The 14,415-nt window shown below is 33.7% G+C and overlaps 1 protein-coding gene and 1 long non-coding RNA gene across 16 annotated transcripts; both read left to right on the top strand.

The window, feature by feature from the left end:
- The first annotated feature begins 2,921 nt into the window (after positions 1–2,921).
- Positions 2,922–4,435, top strand: LOC112712746 (uncharacterized). The gene is made up of 3 exons (XR_011865071.1): positions 2,922–2,994; positions 3,404–3,510; positions 3,949–4,435. It is a non-coding gene; the product is annotated as an uncharacterized lncRNA (long non-coding RNA).
- A 1,319-nt stretch (positions 4,436–5,754) lies between these two features.
- On the top strand, positions 5,755–14,372 carry LOC112709775 (uncharacterized). 15 transcript variants are annotated; one of them, XM_072203786.1, is made up of 17 exons: positions 5,861–6,086; positions 6,250–6,460; positions 6,778–7,076; positions 7,152–7,280; positions 7,369–7,576; positions 7,746–7,892; positions 8,499–8,573; positions 9,091–9,162; positions 9,629–9,700; positions 10,091–10,162; positions 10,308–10,379; positions 10,841–10,912; positions 11,135–11,206; positions 11,860–12,003; positions 12,669–12,740; positions 13,257–13,403; positions 13,887–14,372. In XM_072203786.1, exons 3-17 carry the CDS (start codon positions 6,882–6,884, stop codon positions 14,069–14,071), a joined length of 1,734 nt encoding a protein of 577 aa, XP_072059887.1. In that variant the 5' UTR covers positions 5,861–6,086; positions 6,250–6,460; positions 6,778–6,881; the 3' UTR covers positions 14,072–14,372. The 15 variants fall into 15 exon arrangements, with proteins under 15 accessions (XP_025617489.1, XP_025617487.1, XP_025617497.1 ...); XM_025761703.3 differs by having other exon boundaries at positions 5,891–6,086; positions 10,838–10,912; XM_072203791.1 differs by having other exon boundaries at positions 5,906–6,086; positions 6,902–7,076.
- The last annotated feature ends 43 nt before the right edge of the window (positions 14,373–14,415 follow it).

Genomic DNA, 14,415 nt, shown 5'->3' with positions numbered 1-14,415 from the left:
TTGGATATATATATATATCGGGTAATTGATTTTTTTTCTAAAATGATAATATAAAATTGAATATAGGTGTAAACTTTTATTTTTGGGAATGTACTTGATAATTCAATTTAAATCCATAAACTTTTTTTTCCATTTTCTTTCTTTTAGGTGAAGTTATTTTTTTTTCATTTTCTGATTTTATATTTTGGATCTCTTATGTCTGAAGAATCCATAACTTTTTTTTTTTTTTGGATTTGATTTTAAGTATCCATAGTGTAAAATCTCTCAGAATTTCTTTTACCTCCCCAAACGCATAACTGAAGCAAATAGGCGAAAAAAAAAAAAAACTCACATACACTTTTCTGCTTACCTTCTGGAGAAACGCTGCGACAACAACCAAGCGGTGGGGTCAGCCAGTGGAGGAGCTTCGGCGACTGTGCGGCGAGTTCGACGGTGGTACTTCGTTGGGTGTGATTTTTCTTTCTCTTTTCTTATGTAAACTTCTTTGGATGGGTCTGATGTCCGACTATGATGATTATTTGATTGATTTATTAAATTATGGATTTTTGTTTGTTAAAGAAGATAATGCTGAAACTTTCTTCTGTGCTTTTGAGCTATGAATTCAGTGTTCAGATGATGTTGTTTCGCAGGGTTTTAAATGATGAACTCCAGGTGTTTGATAAAAGTTCTGTATGGATATTGTATCAAGACATATTATTGAGTTCATTTGTAACAAGAATGAGTACAATAATGTATGCATATTACGGTGATTGTGCATTAGTAGTAACTAACATAACAGGCTTTACAAATTACTCTCATCACATTGCATCTAATCGTGTTATATTGCTGTAGTTTGCTGTTTGATTGTGCAATTGGGTTAGTGTGGTGGTGAGGGGTAGGAAATGGAAGATATCAAGCATATTGGAAGGCTCTATGAACAAAATAGGAAGAACATGCTAATAAAATCATGAATTGAAAGATAAAATAAAGAGGATCTATTTGAATTATTATTTATGTATTGTTCTAGTATATTTACTAATACTGAATTTGGGGGGTTGGTGGACATTTTTTTCCAAAGGATTATTGACTAAGTTACAATTAGGTTATTTCCATTTTCATTGGTTCACAATGATCAGTTTAACTTGTTGACCTCACTTTCAGAATTCCTTTAGATCTCAAAGATTGAGTGCTAATGTGGATAATTGATTGAACAAGTGATGTAGTTGTTGTTCTCATGATCAATCACTTCTTAGCCTACATTCCAAAAAAAATACACAAGCTCTAGTTTTGAATTATCAAGCTTCCGTTATTGATTCTATTTCCATTCATCTTTTTTGTTGGTTTCATTTCTTTTTGCAGTGAGCAGCCAATGGCTTGCGAACAGTGCTCGAAAGTTGGGCAATAAGTTCTTTCTCTCTTGTCTTCCACATCCCACCTCCATTCGCATGCCACAGTTTTGGTTGGTTTCAACTTCCTGTCTCTGCAAAGATGTGTCTTTATTCTTTTAATAATAATTGGACTTTTCCTTTTCTTTTTCATGACTGATTGTAATATACTTTGTCAGTTTCACTTCAGGATTCAAAGTGAAGAAGAAAAGGCTGCATGGTTGGGATGTCTTCTCAAACGTTGCTCTAACTATGACTCAGTGATCTCTGGTGCAGGGTTGCCGGTTGTGGAGGACAGTTATTTCTCATTCTGCTTTCGGTTGTATATTGTTCCTAATGATTTGAATCCTTGCTATTGCATTGCATTGATAAATCTGGTTTGCTCACATCTAGACTGTTAAAGTCATCCTTTTCCTGGATAAGATCTTGATGTGGTGGTGGCCAGTTCATAGCTTACTTCTACAATGTTTCTGTTCTGAGCATATGAATATGAAGTAAATCCGGATCTGTTATAATTTATATGACATGAAGGGGATACCATGTGAGATACTTGTCCTGGAAGATATTATAGACTTGTCATTTATTTAAAGGAGAGCGTTTTAGTCATGAGGCTTTGTCACAGTGAAGTCTACTGCTCCGAGTTTGTGATCTTTTCTATTTCTTTTTTAGCTAAGCAGTTTTAGTTTGCAGCATACTCTTAAATTTTTATTCATAATGGCATTTTACTCGTGTTCTTGTTGAATGTCAATTACGAAGTGTACAGGAAGAAATTGTTTGTTAGCTGGTGATAGTAGTCATAAAAGTATACATTATTTGAACAATTTTAACGTTGCAAAAGACTCATTACGGTAATACATGGCATTTTAACTTTGTTCAAAGTAAGCTGTGTGTGCTTCATGTTCAATTGTTTGTTTAAAGTTTCCATGACGAACATAATTATGCAATGCATATTTTTATTTAAATAAAGCTTGCTTCTCTAAGCAATATCCTTGTGGTATGGTTTAGAGAATAAGTGTGTAGCTGCATATCATCTTTGCATGCTCATATCTTTATCAAGGATAAGATTTCTTGATTTTACAGGGGATGTTGCTTTCAGATCTTAGAAGGATAACAGAGTTAAGCAAGAGGAATTCAACGTGATTTTGAGATATATTAGAGGCAGAAACTAAGTATATGTGTTGATATTACCCTACATGTAATGTTGAACAGCGGGCTTGCAGAAAGGTAAATGAGATGCTTCATGTCATTAGTTATTTTGACTTTTATAAAGGACTTTGGTTCTGCATACTTGTATTATGTGAGTGAATTCTGCTACAATATAGGTTTTGCTGAGAGGTTCCTTGTATGGTGGAGGGAATGCTGAAGCTTGGATTCCAAAATGATTCAATGGATGGTTACACTATAGCATTTGGATACGGAATGTCACAACACATAGAGAAAGTTCTCGTGAGCTCATAGGTAGGCTTGCATTTTTAAGATGTTGTAACTTGTGTGCCATAGCAGCTGATGGCTACTGATGAAATGTATGTTTATCACTTCTGGGTTTATCATTTTGACAGGGTACTGAAGCGTGGAGGCAGTTCCTTTGCCTTGAACTTAGCCATGTGGGAATTCCTGTATTTAAAGAATTGTAAGTATCATTGCTCTGTTTTGCAAGAATGCTGCATACTGGTTGTTTCCTTCCGAAAAAGGTGATAGAGTAGATATTTGATATAATGCATGCTAAATTTGAGAAATAAAGTTGAACAAAATTATTCAGTAATGATGTAATCATCGCGTACACTCTATGGAATACATATTCCATATTTACATAGAACTGTATAATTTCCTCTTGCTTATAGACTTCAAATTTTAGGTAAGAAACTAGTGTATTTGAAAGTAGAAGGAAACTAGATAACGTATATTTACAGAGTGGGTGAGATGTCTTCCAAGAAAGATGGAAGAAAAGAAACGAAAATAATGAGCCAGCTGAAAACTTACAATCCTTGCATGCCTTCCTTGCAATTAATCTTCATGTTCTGCTATTCATCTTCTTGCAGGTATGATTTATATTCTTTCTCGTTATTCCATCTATGGGAGAGATGGTTGCTGGTGACCGTGAATCTTATCAGTACTTAGTTGAGAGTATCCGGCGTTTCCCTACACAGTTTCATTCTTTCATATATTGGTAGCTGTGATGTTCTTATTTATTTATCACTTGCACTTGCTAATGGATCTCTTAATTCTTCTCAATATGGCTGGATTTAGTATACAGTTAGCCTGTATTTTGTGTTCGGAAAAGATGGGAACCAGGTTTTGAGTAGGAAGATGGGTTGTAGACCAATGGGATGATATTCCACATTTCTTTGTTACATATGATTTAATTTTAGCAAGCTGCGTTCCCAGTTATTTAACTCAGCATTATCATCTGTTTTTCTACCATGGAGCTTTATCTTCAATTTTGAATATTTGCTTATGCTTGCATGTTTATGTATTATCATACTAAGCATTGTGCAGAATTGCTCTGATAATCTGATATATTCATGTCTAGAAATTTTGCTTATGGGGATTATCCTAATTATCCTATTCTATGTTGAATTTGCAGGAGAAATTTGCATCAATGATTGCTGATGCAGGGTTCCAGAAAGTAGAGTATGAGAATCTAGTAGGGGGAGTGGTTGCGTCCATTCAGGGTCAAAATCTGATATTTTCATGACCTTTACTCACATGTATCTAATAATTCACAATCCTGATATTCTAAATACAAGTAAAATACATCTGAACCATTGATGAGAAAATTAGTGGTTTCATATTTAATAAGCAAAATTATATGCATAACTACCCATGTCACATGAAAGTTGAAACCATTGATTTTCTCATTAGTTCAGACATTGCAAGTTAACCCCTTAAATCCGATAATTTATGGATCTTTCTGAGCTTCTTATAGGCATAGATACCGATGTCAAGTGTGATAAGTCATCTACTCAGAGAAGAGTGACTTTGTTAGAATATGTTCTTTAATTTATGCGGTCATATTTGGCACTTGCAATTCACAATTTTGGTGAGAATGTGTATATAACTTTTTTTACTTATGTTAAATTCTTACCAAAAAGATAGAAACAGAATTGACGTTTGGCATGTTTCTGTTACGAAAAGAAGAAATGTCATGTGTGGACGAAATTCATTTTAGAGAACCCATAACAGATTATCAGAATTTATTATTTTTATTGTTAATTAATTATCAATGTTTAAAAATATAGGTTAAAGCATATTATTAGATTATTAAATTAAAAAAATTGAGTTGATGATTAAAAATAATAATAAATAATAAATTATGATAATCTTTTAACATTTTTATTATTTTATGTATGTGTAGACTCGAGTTATTATTTTGGTAATTTATTTTGAACAAGGGGAGTAGTAATATATATTAGCACCAAAAAGGAGTTAAAAAAACCCTAGATATTTGTTCAAGTACCGGTAAAATCTCATCTGAACTTTTAAACAGCGCTCGAAGTAGTCTTACTTTTTCATCTTGATATAAGTAATAATGTGGTTTTTAGTGAGTGCAATTAGATTAAATATTCATGATGCATGGTACAATTTTCTGATCAATTACTAATATATAGTGCAAAGTCACAAGCAATTGAGTAGTAGAAGCAACAAGTACCAAACCATTCTGACCAACTAAGTGGAGAATAATTTGTACCAAAAAAAAGGTGAGAATAATCCATGCATTTCTATAATTATTTTCTTATAAAAAATATAACATAATATATACAAGTGGCATTATTAATTTATTATTATTCCAAATACGAGTAGTAAATAATAGTACCTATTAGTCCATTACTTCCGCTTTTAAAATATCGTACAATAAAAAAAATGAATAATACGTATTTAAAAATGGATCTTTTTAATTGTTAAAAAAAATTGAAAATATAAATATAATTTTCTACGTAATTGTGAGAATCACTTTAATGGTAAGAAATCACTTTTATTCTCTTAATTATTAAAAAAAATTGAAAAATTTATTTTCTACGTATTCATTCGTAGAAATATGAATAAATATGATGCAATAATTAATAGTCATTAGTCTAATTTTAGCTATAATTTTCTCAAATATTATTGTATAATAAATTTATTTAAATACAATAAATTATATAAAATTTTAATCTACATATTAAATACGTATATACAATAATATATAAAAAAATAATTTATTCTCTATCTTAAGAATTGCCTAATTAATCTTCACAGTACCACTAGCAGTATAGAATAAAAAGAGGCAAGAAACAGGGGCGCAAAAAGAGTGGCGTCATTGCGTGCACAAAGCTCACAAGCCATCCCTCTAACGGGTCCCACTCAGCCTTCTCCAAACGGATAAAGTCAACAACCAAATCCCTCTCTCGCTCTCTCTTTATTATTCTTTTCCTCCTTTCTTATCCACCTCGCTCTCCCAACCCATCGTACTCGCCACGTGCCCTTCTTACATTGCTTCGGATCCAGCTTCGGTATCCAGCCACGTAGCACTTCTCTCTTCCCCACCCACCCTCACCTCTCTCACCCACCCAACACACACAGAGAACACTCACTCACTTCTTTCTTTTTCCATTTTTTTAAACTCCCTTTCCTTTACACTCACTCCAAAATTTCTCAGTTTCTTCTTCTTTCTCTCAAAACAGGATAGAGGATCTGTGCGCCTTCAAACGATGTCGTTTTGAGCTTATCGCCGATCATGTCAAGGTGAAACTGTTACTTAGCTTTTTCACCATTTCGTATTCTCTGCTCCGTTTGTTTTCGCTCCAAATTCTGCTTCCTTCTTTCATTTTTTTTTCAAAATTTTCATCGCAGCTTCCAGAAACTTCTTTTAATTTGTGTTTTTTTTTTTATTCTTACGTTTCGTTAGTTATCATCTGGAAATTTCGAAGAGAATCTGTGGTCTGTGGAGTATGGAGACTCTGCTGTTTGATCATCGCTTCTTACTTCGTAGATCACCATATCTAGCTAGTTATTATTCAGCTGTGATCATTTATTTATTTTTCTCTGAATATTCATGCTCATCGTTGATGGAACTCGGAGCCTCTTGCGATTGGAAACAAAGTCGCGCTGTTATTATTGTTAGTATTATTTTAAAATTTTGCTTCTTTATATTACTGTAATTTATAGCGTTAGTGTCCTAAGATTCTGTATTTTCACGGGAATGGAACCGTTCGAAGAGAATCTCTGGAATATGGAGCATCGTGCGGTTGAAAAAAACAAATGTATTGCGCTGTTATTAACTTATTGTTAATATTAGTTTAAGAGAAAGATGTTAAATGTTGATTATGATGCGGTTGCTGTAATTTTCAAGCTGTTAATGGCTTCAGTGTGAATGATCAAGTATACTGAAAACCTATTCATCTGTGCTCTTTCGCTCTCTGTGTCTTTTATACAGGGTGACGTTGATTGCATACGTTCATTTTTTGTTATTGATTGGAATATACTAGTGTTCTGGTGCAATTTCTGTGACAAATATTGATTACAAGATATTTCCTGGATATGGGGGGAGCGTGTTCTAGGAAGCCCGAGCGGGATTACGAAGATAGTCCATGTAGAGGACTTTCACGAAGATTTTGCAAAAGTGGGAGTTTGAAATGGTGGACATCCTCGTTCGCTTATCCATCAGTAGATTTCCATTTACGGAAAGGGGATTGTCCATCGCTGTTGGAGTTGTGCATCAAGAAAATAAATGAGGTATTGTTCAAGAAAATGTATCCTTCATCGATAGACTAAATTTTGATCTAATCAACAGCAATTTTATTTCAACAGGATATTGATAGATATAATACATTTTCTATGCTGCCTCGGGATATAAGTCAGCAAATTTTTAATAAATTGGTTTGTTCCCAACGCCTAACCAGCGTTTCCCTTGAAGCTTTTCGAGATTGTGCGCTTCAGGTATATACTTTTAATTAATTCTGCCTCTGGATTTCTAGATATTTGTGCGCTTATGATCTAAAATGTTATCATGCTGCTTTTTTTACAGGACCTTGACTTGGGAGAATATGCCGGTGTTAATGATTCTTGGATGGATGTCATCTCATCACAGGGTTCATCATTACTTTCCGTGGATCTTTCTGGGTCTGAGGTCACTGATTTTGGGCTGAGTTACCTAAAATATTGTGAAAATCTCCTTTCCTTAAATCTAAATTACTGTGATCAAATCTCGGATCATGGACTGGAGTGCATCAGTGGTATTCTTCCTTTTCCTTCATGGAGTCTTTGTTATGGAATCACAATAATTGGCAGTTATTCACATATTTCCTATATTTGAACTTGGTTGTTGGTCTTTATCAAATATTTAAGTGCTTATTCATCAGCCACTAACTGAAGATTTATGACGACTGTTATACTATATATCAGGTCTGTCAAACTTGACAAGTTTGAGCCTCAGAAGAAATGATTCAATATCTGCTCAAGGAATGAGTATCTTGTCTGGTCTTGTTAATTTAGTCAAGTTGGACTTGGAGAGATGTCCTGGGATTCATGGAGGCCTGGTTCACATTCAAGGTTGGTTATCAATCCAATATTTGTGTAAAAAGTAGAACATTACTGATCATGCTTCTTTGGTTCTCTTCAAGTACCCCCTGTTTTATTAGTGTTCAATGGATGTATGAATTTTCTATTCTAGCTGTTAAACTTAATTAATTTCTACAGGTGCTAATGTACCTTCATGATGCTGTGTCGTTTTCGACAACAATCGTTTGCTTATTATTTAATTGACAAAAATTACATCAACGATGTGGAATGTAATTTATGGATCAGCCAAGTAGTGTAACGATTTTTAAGCCACTGTCCACCTTTTAAATTTGTTGAGTTCATTGAATATCTAAGATAAATATGTTGTTTGAGATAAGGAAATATTGATCTTCTCCAGAAGCAGGAATTGATATACTCATTACACTCAGAAACTTTATGTGAAATAAATAATGTCACCCTTAAAAATAGTCTAATCTCTATTGTCCATGTTAATCACAAGTTGTGTAGAAGGAGAATAACAATATGAAGGAATTCTATTATGGTGGTTGTGTTAATGTAGCATGGATGGAAAACAGAAATAGATTTCCTCGAGACATTCAATCCAATCCAATCCAATGATTTGTTGATAATTTTCAGGTTTAACCAAGTTGCAATCACTCAATATTAAATGGTGCAATTGCATAACCGATTCTGATATGAAGCCTCTATCAGGTTTGTTTCAGCTTGCTTCCCTTTGACTACAGTTGCTGAAAATTTTAAGCATATTCTTCCTATTTTCAGTTAGTGTGCATCGTGTTTCTGCCATTACACATTGTTTATAAACGTTATATAATTGATAGCTGCTTTCTAATAAAATTAAAAGATGTCTATTCATACTGATAAAATGGGATGCATTGTACTGGTTCATTTTATTTCCATCCAGCAACGACATTGCTCCAATGCATTATGGCAAATGATGTTTAGCTTTAAGGTCTTGTTTTCTTTTTTGAACTAGTTGCCAATTTCAAAGAGGCTATGATGCCATATCAAAATCTTTGCTCCTGAAGGCTAATGAGTTCAAGTGTGTGAATACTTTTATTTCTCTAAGAAAGAACACATTGCAACTGTGCTTAACTACTGTATAATTGTCAGTTTGATGTGTACATATGGAAGTATAGTCATTGTTGTCTTGGTCAACACATGGTTCAATGATTAACAGAACAATGTATTTTATTCAATTTGCTTCCAGAGTTGGTGTGTTTGGAGAGTCTTGAGATTTCTTGCAGTAAAGTCACTAATTTTGGCATCAGCTTTCTAAAAGGTACTTCCCGTTTCCTCGTATTATTGTGGTGTTTCAGAACAATCAGGATTTTTTATCTTATAGGTTCAACCTAGCATTTTCATCTTCTTCCATGGATTTTTCTTTGTTTTCTGTTTTTATGTGAATATATGGTTATAATTCTGAATGCAGCTATCAACTAATCAGTTTGTCTTTTCTGGGGAAAAATTTCAGTTATATATCCAATCTTCCTTGTGCTTCATTTCTTTGATGTAGACTTCAGTTGTATAAATCATTCTTGGAAAGTCTCTTTGTTTTTCCATTTGTCGTTGTAATTTCTGAAGTTGATATTGTTTATGTTAGTCAGTAGACATGTTGCAGTGTGAACTATAAACCGATATACAATACTAGCATCTCAGCTTGCCAGTTTGAACAGAATTCTTGAGTTTCAGTATTTCATAATTATCTATGCTTCATTAATTTTCGATGATGTCCTGGTTCATTTCAGGATTGCAAAAGCTTTCCTTACTAAACTTGGAAGGGTGCCTTGTAACAGCTGCATGCTTGGATTCTCTTGCAGGTTTAATTGCTTGATATACTTTTATGCTTATTATGTTGCTGATCTAGAAAATTGGCCACTTTATTATATTCCCTAGAAACGATACAACTATACAACTATACAACTACTAAACCTATAAACCAGCCAGCATATTTAAGGATATCCTGCTGTGATGCCATTGTGAGAATGGTTGAATTCTTGTCTTCTCTCTCCGGAAAACTCTGCATCACCCTCCAAAATGATACTTCTGCACCTCACATTCCAAGCAAATAATAAACCCTTCTGTTAGCTCAGCTCTATATTAAAACTTCAGAGATGCAGATTTGTCGGTGTACTGCTGCTGTAAAATGTTTTCCATCATGTTTATTAGTATATATTTTAGATTAATGTGTCCTTGTTGTTTCTTGCCAGATCTTCCTCTCTTGTCAAACTTGAATCTTAATAGATGCAATATTACCGATGACGGCTGTGAAAAGTTTTCACGTAAGCTGTTGGGACTTGTCTATCTGCTATTTTTGTTTGATAATTATATATTTTAAAATATGCTCATCTGTTTCAAATTTCTTGTACCATAAGAATTATTGTGGACAAGGCAGCCGTAGAAAACTTTTTATTTTAACTTTTGCAGGGCTGGAAAATTTGAAAGTACTCAACTTGGGATTTAATGACATTACTGATGCATGTTTAGCACACTTGAAAGGTGAGAAAAATATGGACCTGCTCTCTCTCTCTCTCTCTCTCTCTCTCTCTCTCTCTCTCTCACATAACCCATTGCAGAAAACACGGTTTTTGGTCTAACTTTCTGTGATTCCATGATTCGATATAATAATTTAATGAGAAATGTTCAATGCCCGCAATAGTCCAGAACTACTTTTTTTTTTCCTGTAAATTTTATGTCACGAGATCCAAGTATAAATAGGCTAAGTTCGTATATGATTTATGACGGGATGTAGTGGCGATTCATTTGATCCACCTAACTGACTGCTTGGGACAATGTTTTATTGTTATTGTTGTCATCGTATGTGGCAGTCCAACTCAGCAGTCAACACTTCCAAATTATCAATTAGATTTCAAAAATATAGGAATGAAAATAAATGAAAATAGAAGTATTTAACAATCAAAGTTCAAAAGATTTATTACGGAGTTTTTTTTCCTTAGCAGTATTGACAAAGTTGGAGAGCTTGAACCTTGATTCATGTAGGATTGGTGATGAAGGGTTGATCAACTTGGCAGGTAGGTTCTTGAATATTTTGTTTGTTTCTGGATGAAAATAAAAATGTTGCAACAAATTTTGGGAAAAGAAAGTGAAAAATAAGTAGCTTGCTCCTTTCCTCTCGGTGGCATAAATGTGTCCAATATTAAACTCAAAGAATGATGTGTTACATGTGATTTGTCATTGGAAATGCCACTGTCCAAGGGAAAATATGACCGACTTTTTTGGCCTATGCTTTTTAGGCCATAGGCAACTGAAGTGCTTGGTATTGTCTGATACAGAAGTTGGAGATACTGGGTTACACCATTTGTCAGGTTAGATATGCTAGTTCCTTATTACTTCACTTGTTCTATGTGTGTGCTTTTTGGTGGAAATAACTGCTTGTATTTGTAATGATGTCAGTTTTGATATCTCAACATGTTTTCAGAGAGACTAACAAATTTTTTTTCTCATATATCAAGTTGTTGAGGGCATGTAGGACCTATTCTCTACATATGTAATTGTGTTTTCATTGTATTCCTCCTTACAAAATTAGCTTCATCCTTCCTTTCTCCATTTTAATGACTGGGAGGGGGGAAATTGAGGAAAAACTGAACTTTATTTCAGTTGATAAATATGTATTACAGCATGTGGGATTTTCTTGTATAATAAAGTAATTATTACCTAATAATTGGCAATTAATGGCTGATACTAATGTACGTGTAAATTACAACATTAATACAGGTTATCTGATATGAAAACTCTACACAATATTGTACAGTTATACACGAAATGCAGTTGTGTAATAGCTCGCTCCTTCATGTTAAATACTATAATGTATAATTGAAAGCTATGCTTTATAGATGAATCTTGTTTTTTGCTTTGCTTTTTTGGAGGGGAACCTTTATTCCCCAATGTTCTGTGATTATCATTGCCGCAGACTCTTAACAGTTTTTTATTATATCATTATATATTCAATTTCTCTTAGGATTGTCTGGCCTGGAGAAAATAAATCTGTCATTCACTGTGGTTAGTGATAGTGGTTTAAGGAAACTGTGTGGACTCACATCTCTTAAGTCACTTAATTTGGATGCTCACCAAATTACTGATGCTGGACTGGCAGCTCTTACAAGTATGTGTTGATATGGATGTACTACAATTCAAAGGAATAATTCTATTTCTGCAAACTCCTATTCTCTTCTATCTAATTGATTTGCTATTACTTTAGAGAATAAAGTGTGATCTTCTACCTTTGAATAGTTTCTCTTTTATATTTATTCTTGGTCCCACCCATGAAATCAATGGTGAGAGATCACACTTTACTCTCTAAAGTGAAATTCAAACTTTAGAGGATCCAAATCCTTACTTTTTTTTCCCCACTCATTGAGCTTTAGTGCTTGTTTTGGAGCCATTATTAAAAAAAACATCTTTTTAAATTTTTATTTGTGTGTGGGAAAATATTTTTGATACAAGTACAATCACTAGAAAAAGGTAAAACAAAAAAAAAGATATGTTTTTGAGAAGTTATAATTTTCATTTTCTGAAAAAAGATATTTTCTATAATATGAAAAAATATGTTCAAGGGTAAAATAAGATCTTTTAATATTCATCCTAACATAAAAAAAATTTAAAAAGATAGTCTACATCCAAAATAAAACAATTTTCACTTCTTCAGAAGTTCCTTTTAAAAAAGATCTTTTTAGAGAAGATCGTCCAAACAAGTCCTTAGAGTACTTTGTTTCATGATCTTCTAAGCTTAATGTTGCAGCATCCATAGTTCTCACTTTACTGATGCAGGTTTGACTGGGCTTACTGACCTTGATTTATTTGGTGCACGAATCACAGATTATGGAACAAATTATTTGAGAAGTATGTCTAATGTCACTTAAATATGTTTTAAGTTCTCTGGATTTTTAGTTTTCACATGACTGGAAGTTGAATATGACTCTCAGTTGATATATGGTCCTGTAATTGTTTTCTCTCTGTTAGTTTTAATTGTTACAGTTAAATTGCATGAACTTGTGAACTTGGATTCTGTGAAATTTAAGTAGGAAATGTTTGTCTTAAATCTTAATTACGAGAGCATGTCCTATAGGACATCAGTTTGATCAGATCAGTTGATATCAGTTAGATGTGGAGCTCGAACCCTCTTTCTCCGTCTCTCTTGTTTCTAGCTTGGAAAGGATGATGCACTTTCGGGGCTGATATAACTACAAATTTGAGATGCCTCTTTTCTAACAAGCTCCATATACAATTTTAGTTTTAGTTCCCTAATATATATTGTATAGACTTCTATGCTAGTATTAAATCTTTTGCTTCTTCTGTTTGATTCCATTTTGGTTGTACTCGAAGTTTACCATTTTGCTCAACTGTATTGTATTGCAGAATTTAAGAACCTGAGGTCCTTGGAGATATGTGGTGGAGGATTGACTGATGCCGGTGTGAAAAATATTAGAGCGCTTTCTTGTCTTATGTGCCTAAACTTATCACAAAACTGCAACCTTACGGACAAAAGCCTGGAATCAATTTCAGGTATGCAGTGCCATTGCCTACAGAAACCCATGACTGCATTTTTTCCCCTTTGTTTTCCACTTTGCGTAAATACTAGCATGAAGAAATAATAATAGTAATAATAAAAAATTAGTGTGTTAATATGCACTATTGCACTAACCTCCTTTCTTTTTATTAAATGTGTAATATTAACAAACAAGATGGTAAATGCCTGGCACTACAATTAAGAGGTTGCGGGTTTGAATTTTAAAAATAGCACAAATTATGTTTCTACATTATGGAAGGCATTTTAGGAACAAAATTTGTGTACCAAATCATCCCTTTTCCCCATTATGAATTGTATAGAATTATAAATTTTATAATAGACGACGACAACAGCAATAATAATAATAGAGTGGGCTTGGATAGATACAAATTGAGCGTGATGTATTTTGAGGTGTTGTGAAATATGCAGACTCTGGTGGTATTATTTCGTTGCTCAATGTTTGTGCACTCAAATTTCAGGGCTTACTCGATTAATCTCTTTGAATGTTTCAAATTCTCGCATCACCAACTCTGGTCTGCAGCATTTGAGAACACTGAAGAACTTGAGGTCTCTGACATTGGAATCCTGCAAGGTGACAGCATATGACATAAAGAAACTAAGATCAACACACCTCCCGAATCTGGTCAGCTTCCGGCCAGAATAGGTAGTTCGGGAAGGAATTCTAATCTGTATATTAGTATATATGTAAATATGGTACCAACATCATATTAGGGGGGAACATGGAAAGACAACCTCAAATTGTATATAGGCTTAATGGGCTTCATGAAAAGGTGTGAATTGCCTCTACTCTGAAGATGTTATTTATGAATTATGATGTAAAACGATGATTCTGGGTTGCGTTAAGGTGATGGGGTGTGTGTGGATAGATTTATAATCCTCTATCGTCTCCATGCACACCACACCTCCGATACCTTTATAATTTAATTCTCTTTACGTTGTTGAAATGTTTATTAGGTTGTGATTTAAAAGTTTACACTTGGAAGAACA

This window comes from Arachis hypogaea, chromosome 9, assembly GCF_003086295.3.
Source record: "Arachis hypogaea cultivar Tifrunner chromosome 9, arahy.Tifrunner.gnm2.J5K5, whole genome shotgun sequence".
Taxonomy (NCBI): Eukaryota; Viridiplantae; Streptophyta; class Magnoliopsida; order Fabales; family Fabaceae; genus Arachis; species Arachis hypogaea.
This window is presented reverse-complemented; position numbering and strand designations above follow the sequence as displayed.

Excerpts from the sequence above, each read along its gene's own strand:
- LOC112709775 (XM_025761702.3), top strand. The coding sequence starts at position 6,882 with ATGGGGGGAGCGTGTTCTAGGAAGCCCGAGCGGGATTACGAAGATAGT. Across the intron at positions 7,893-8,498 it reads AGGCCTGGTTCACATTCAAG|GTTTAACCAAGTTGCAATCA; the intron begins GTTGGTTATCAA and ends GATAATTTTCAG. Across the intron at positions 11,207-11,859 it reads TGGGTTACACCATTTGTCAG|GATTGTCTGGCCTGGAGAAA; the intron begins GTTAGATATGCT and ends AATTTCTCTTAG.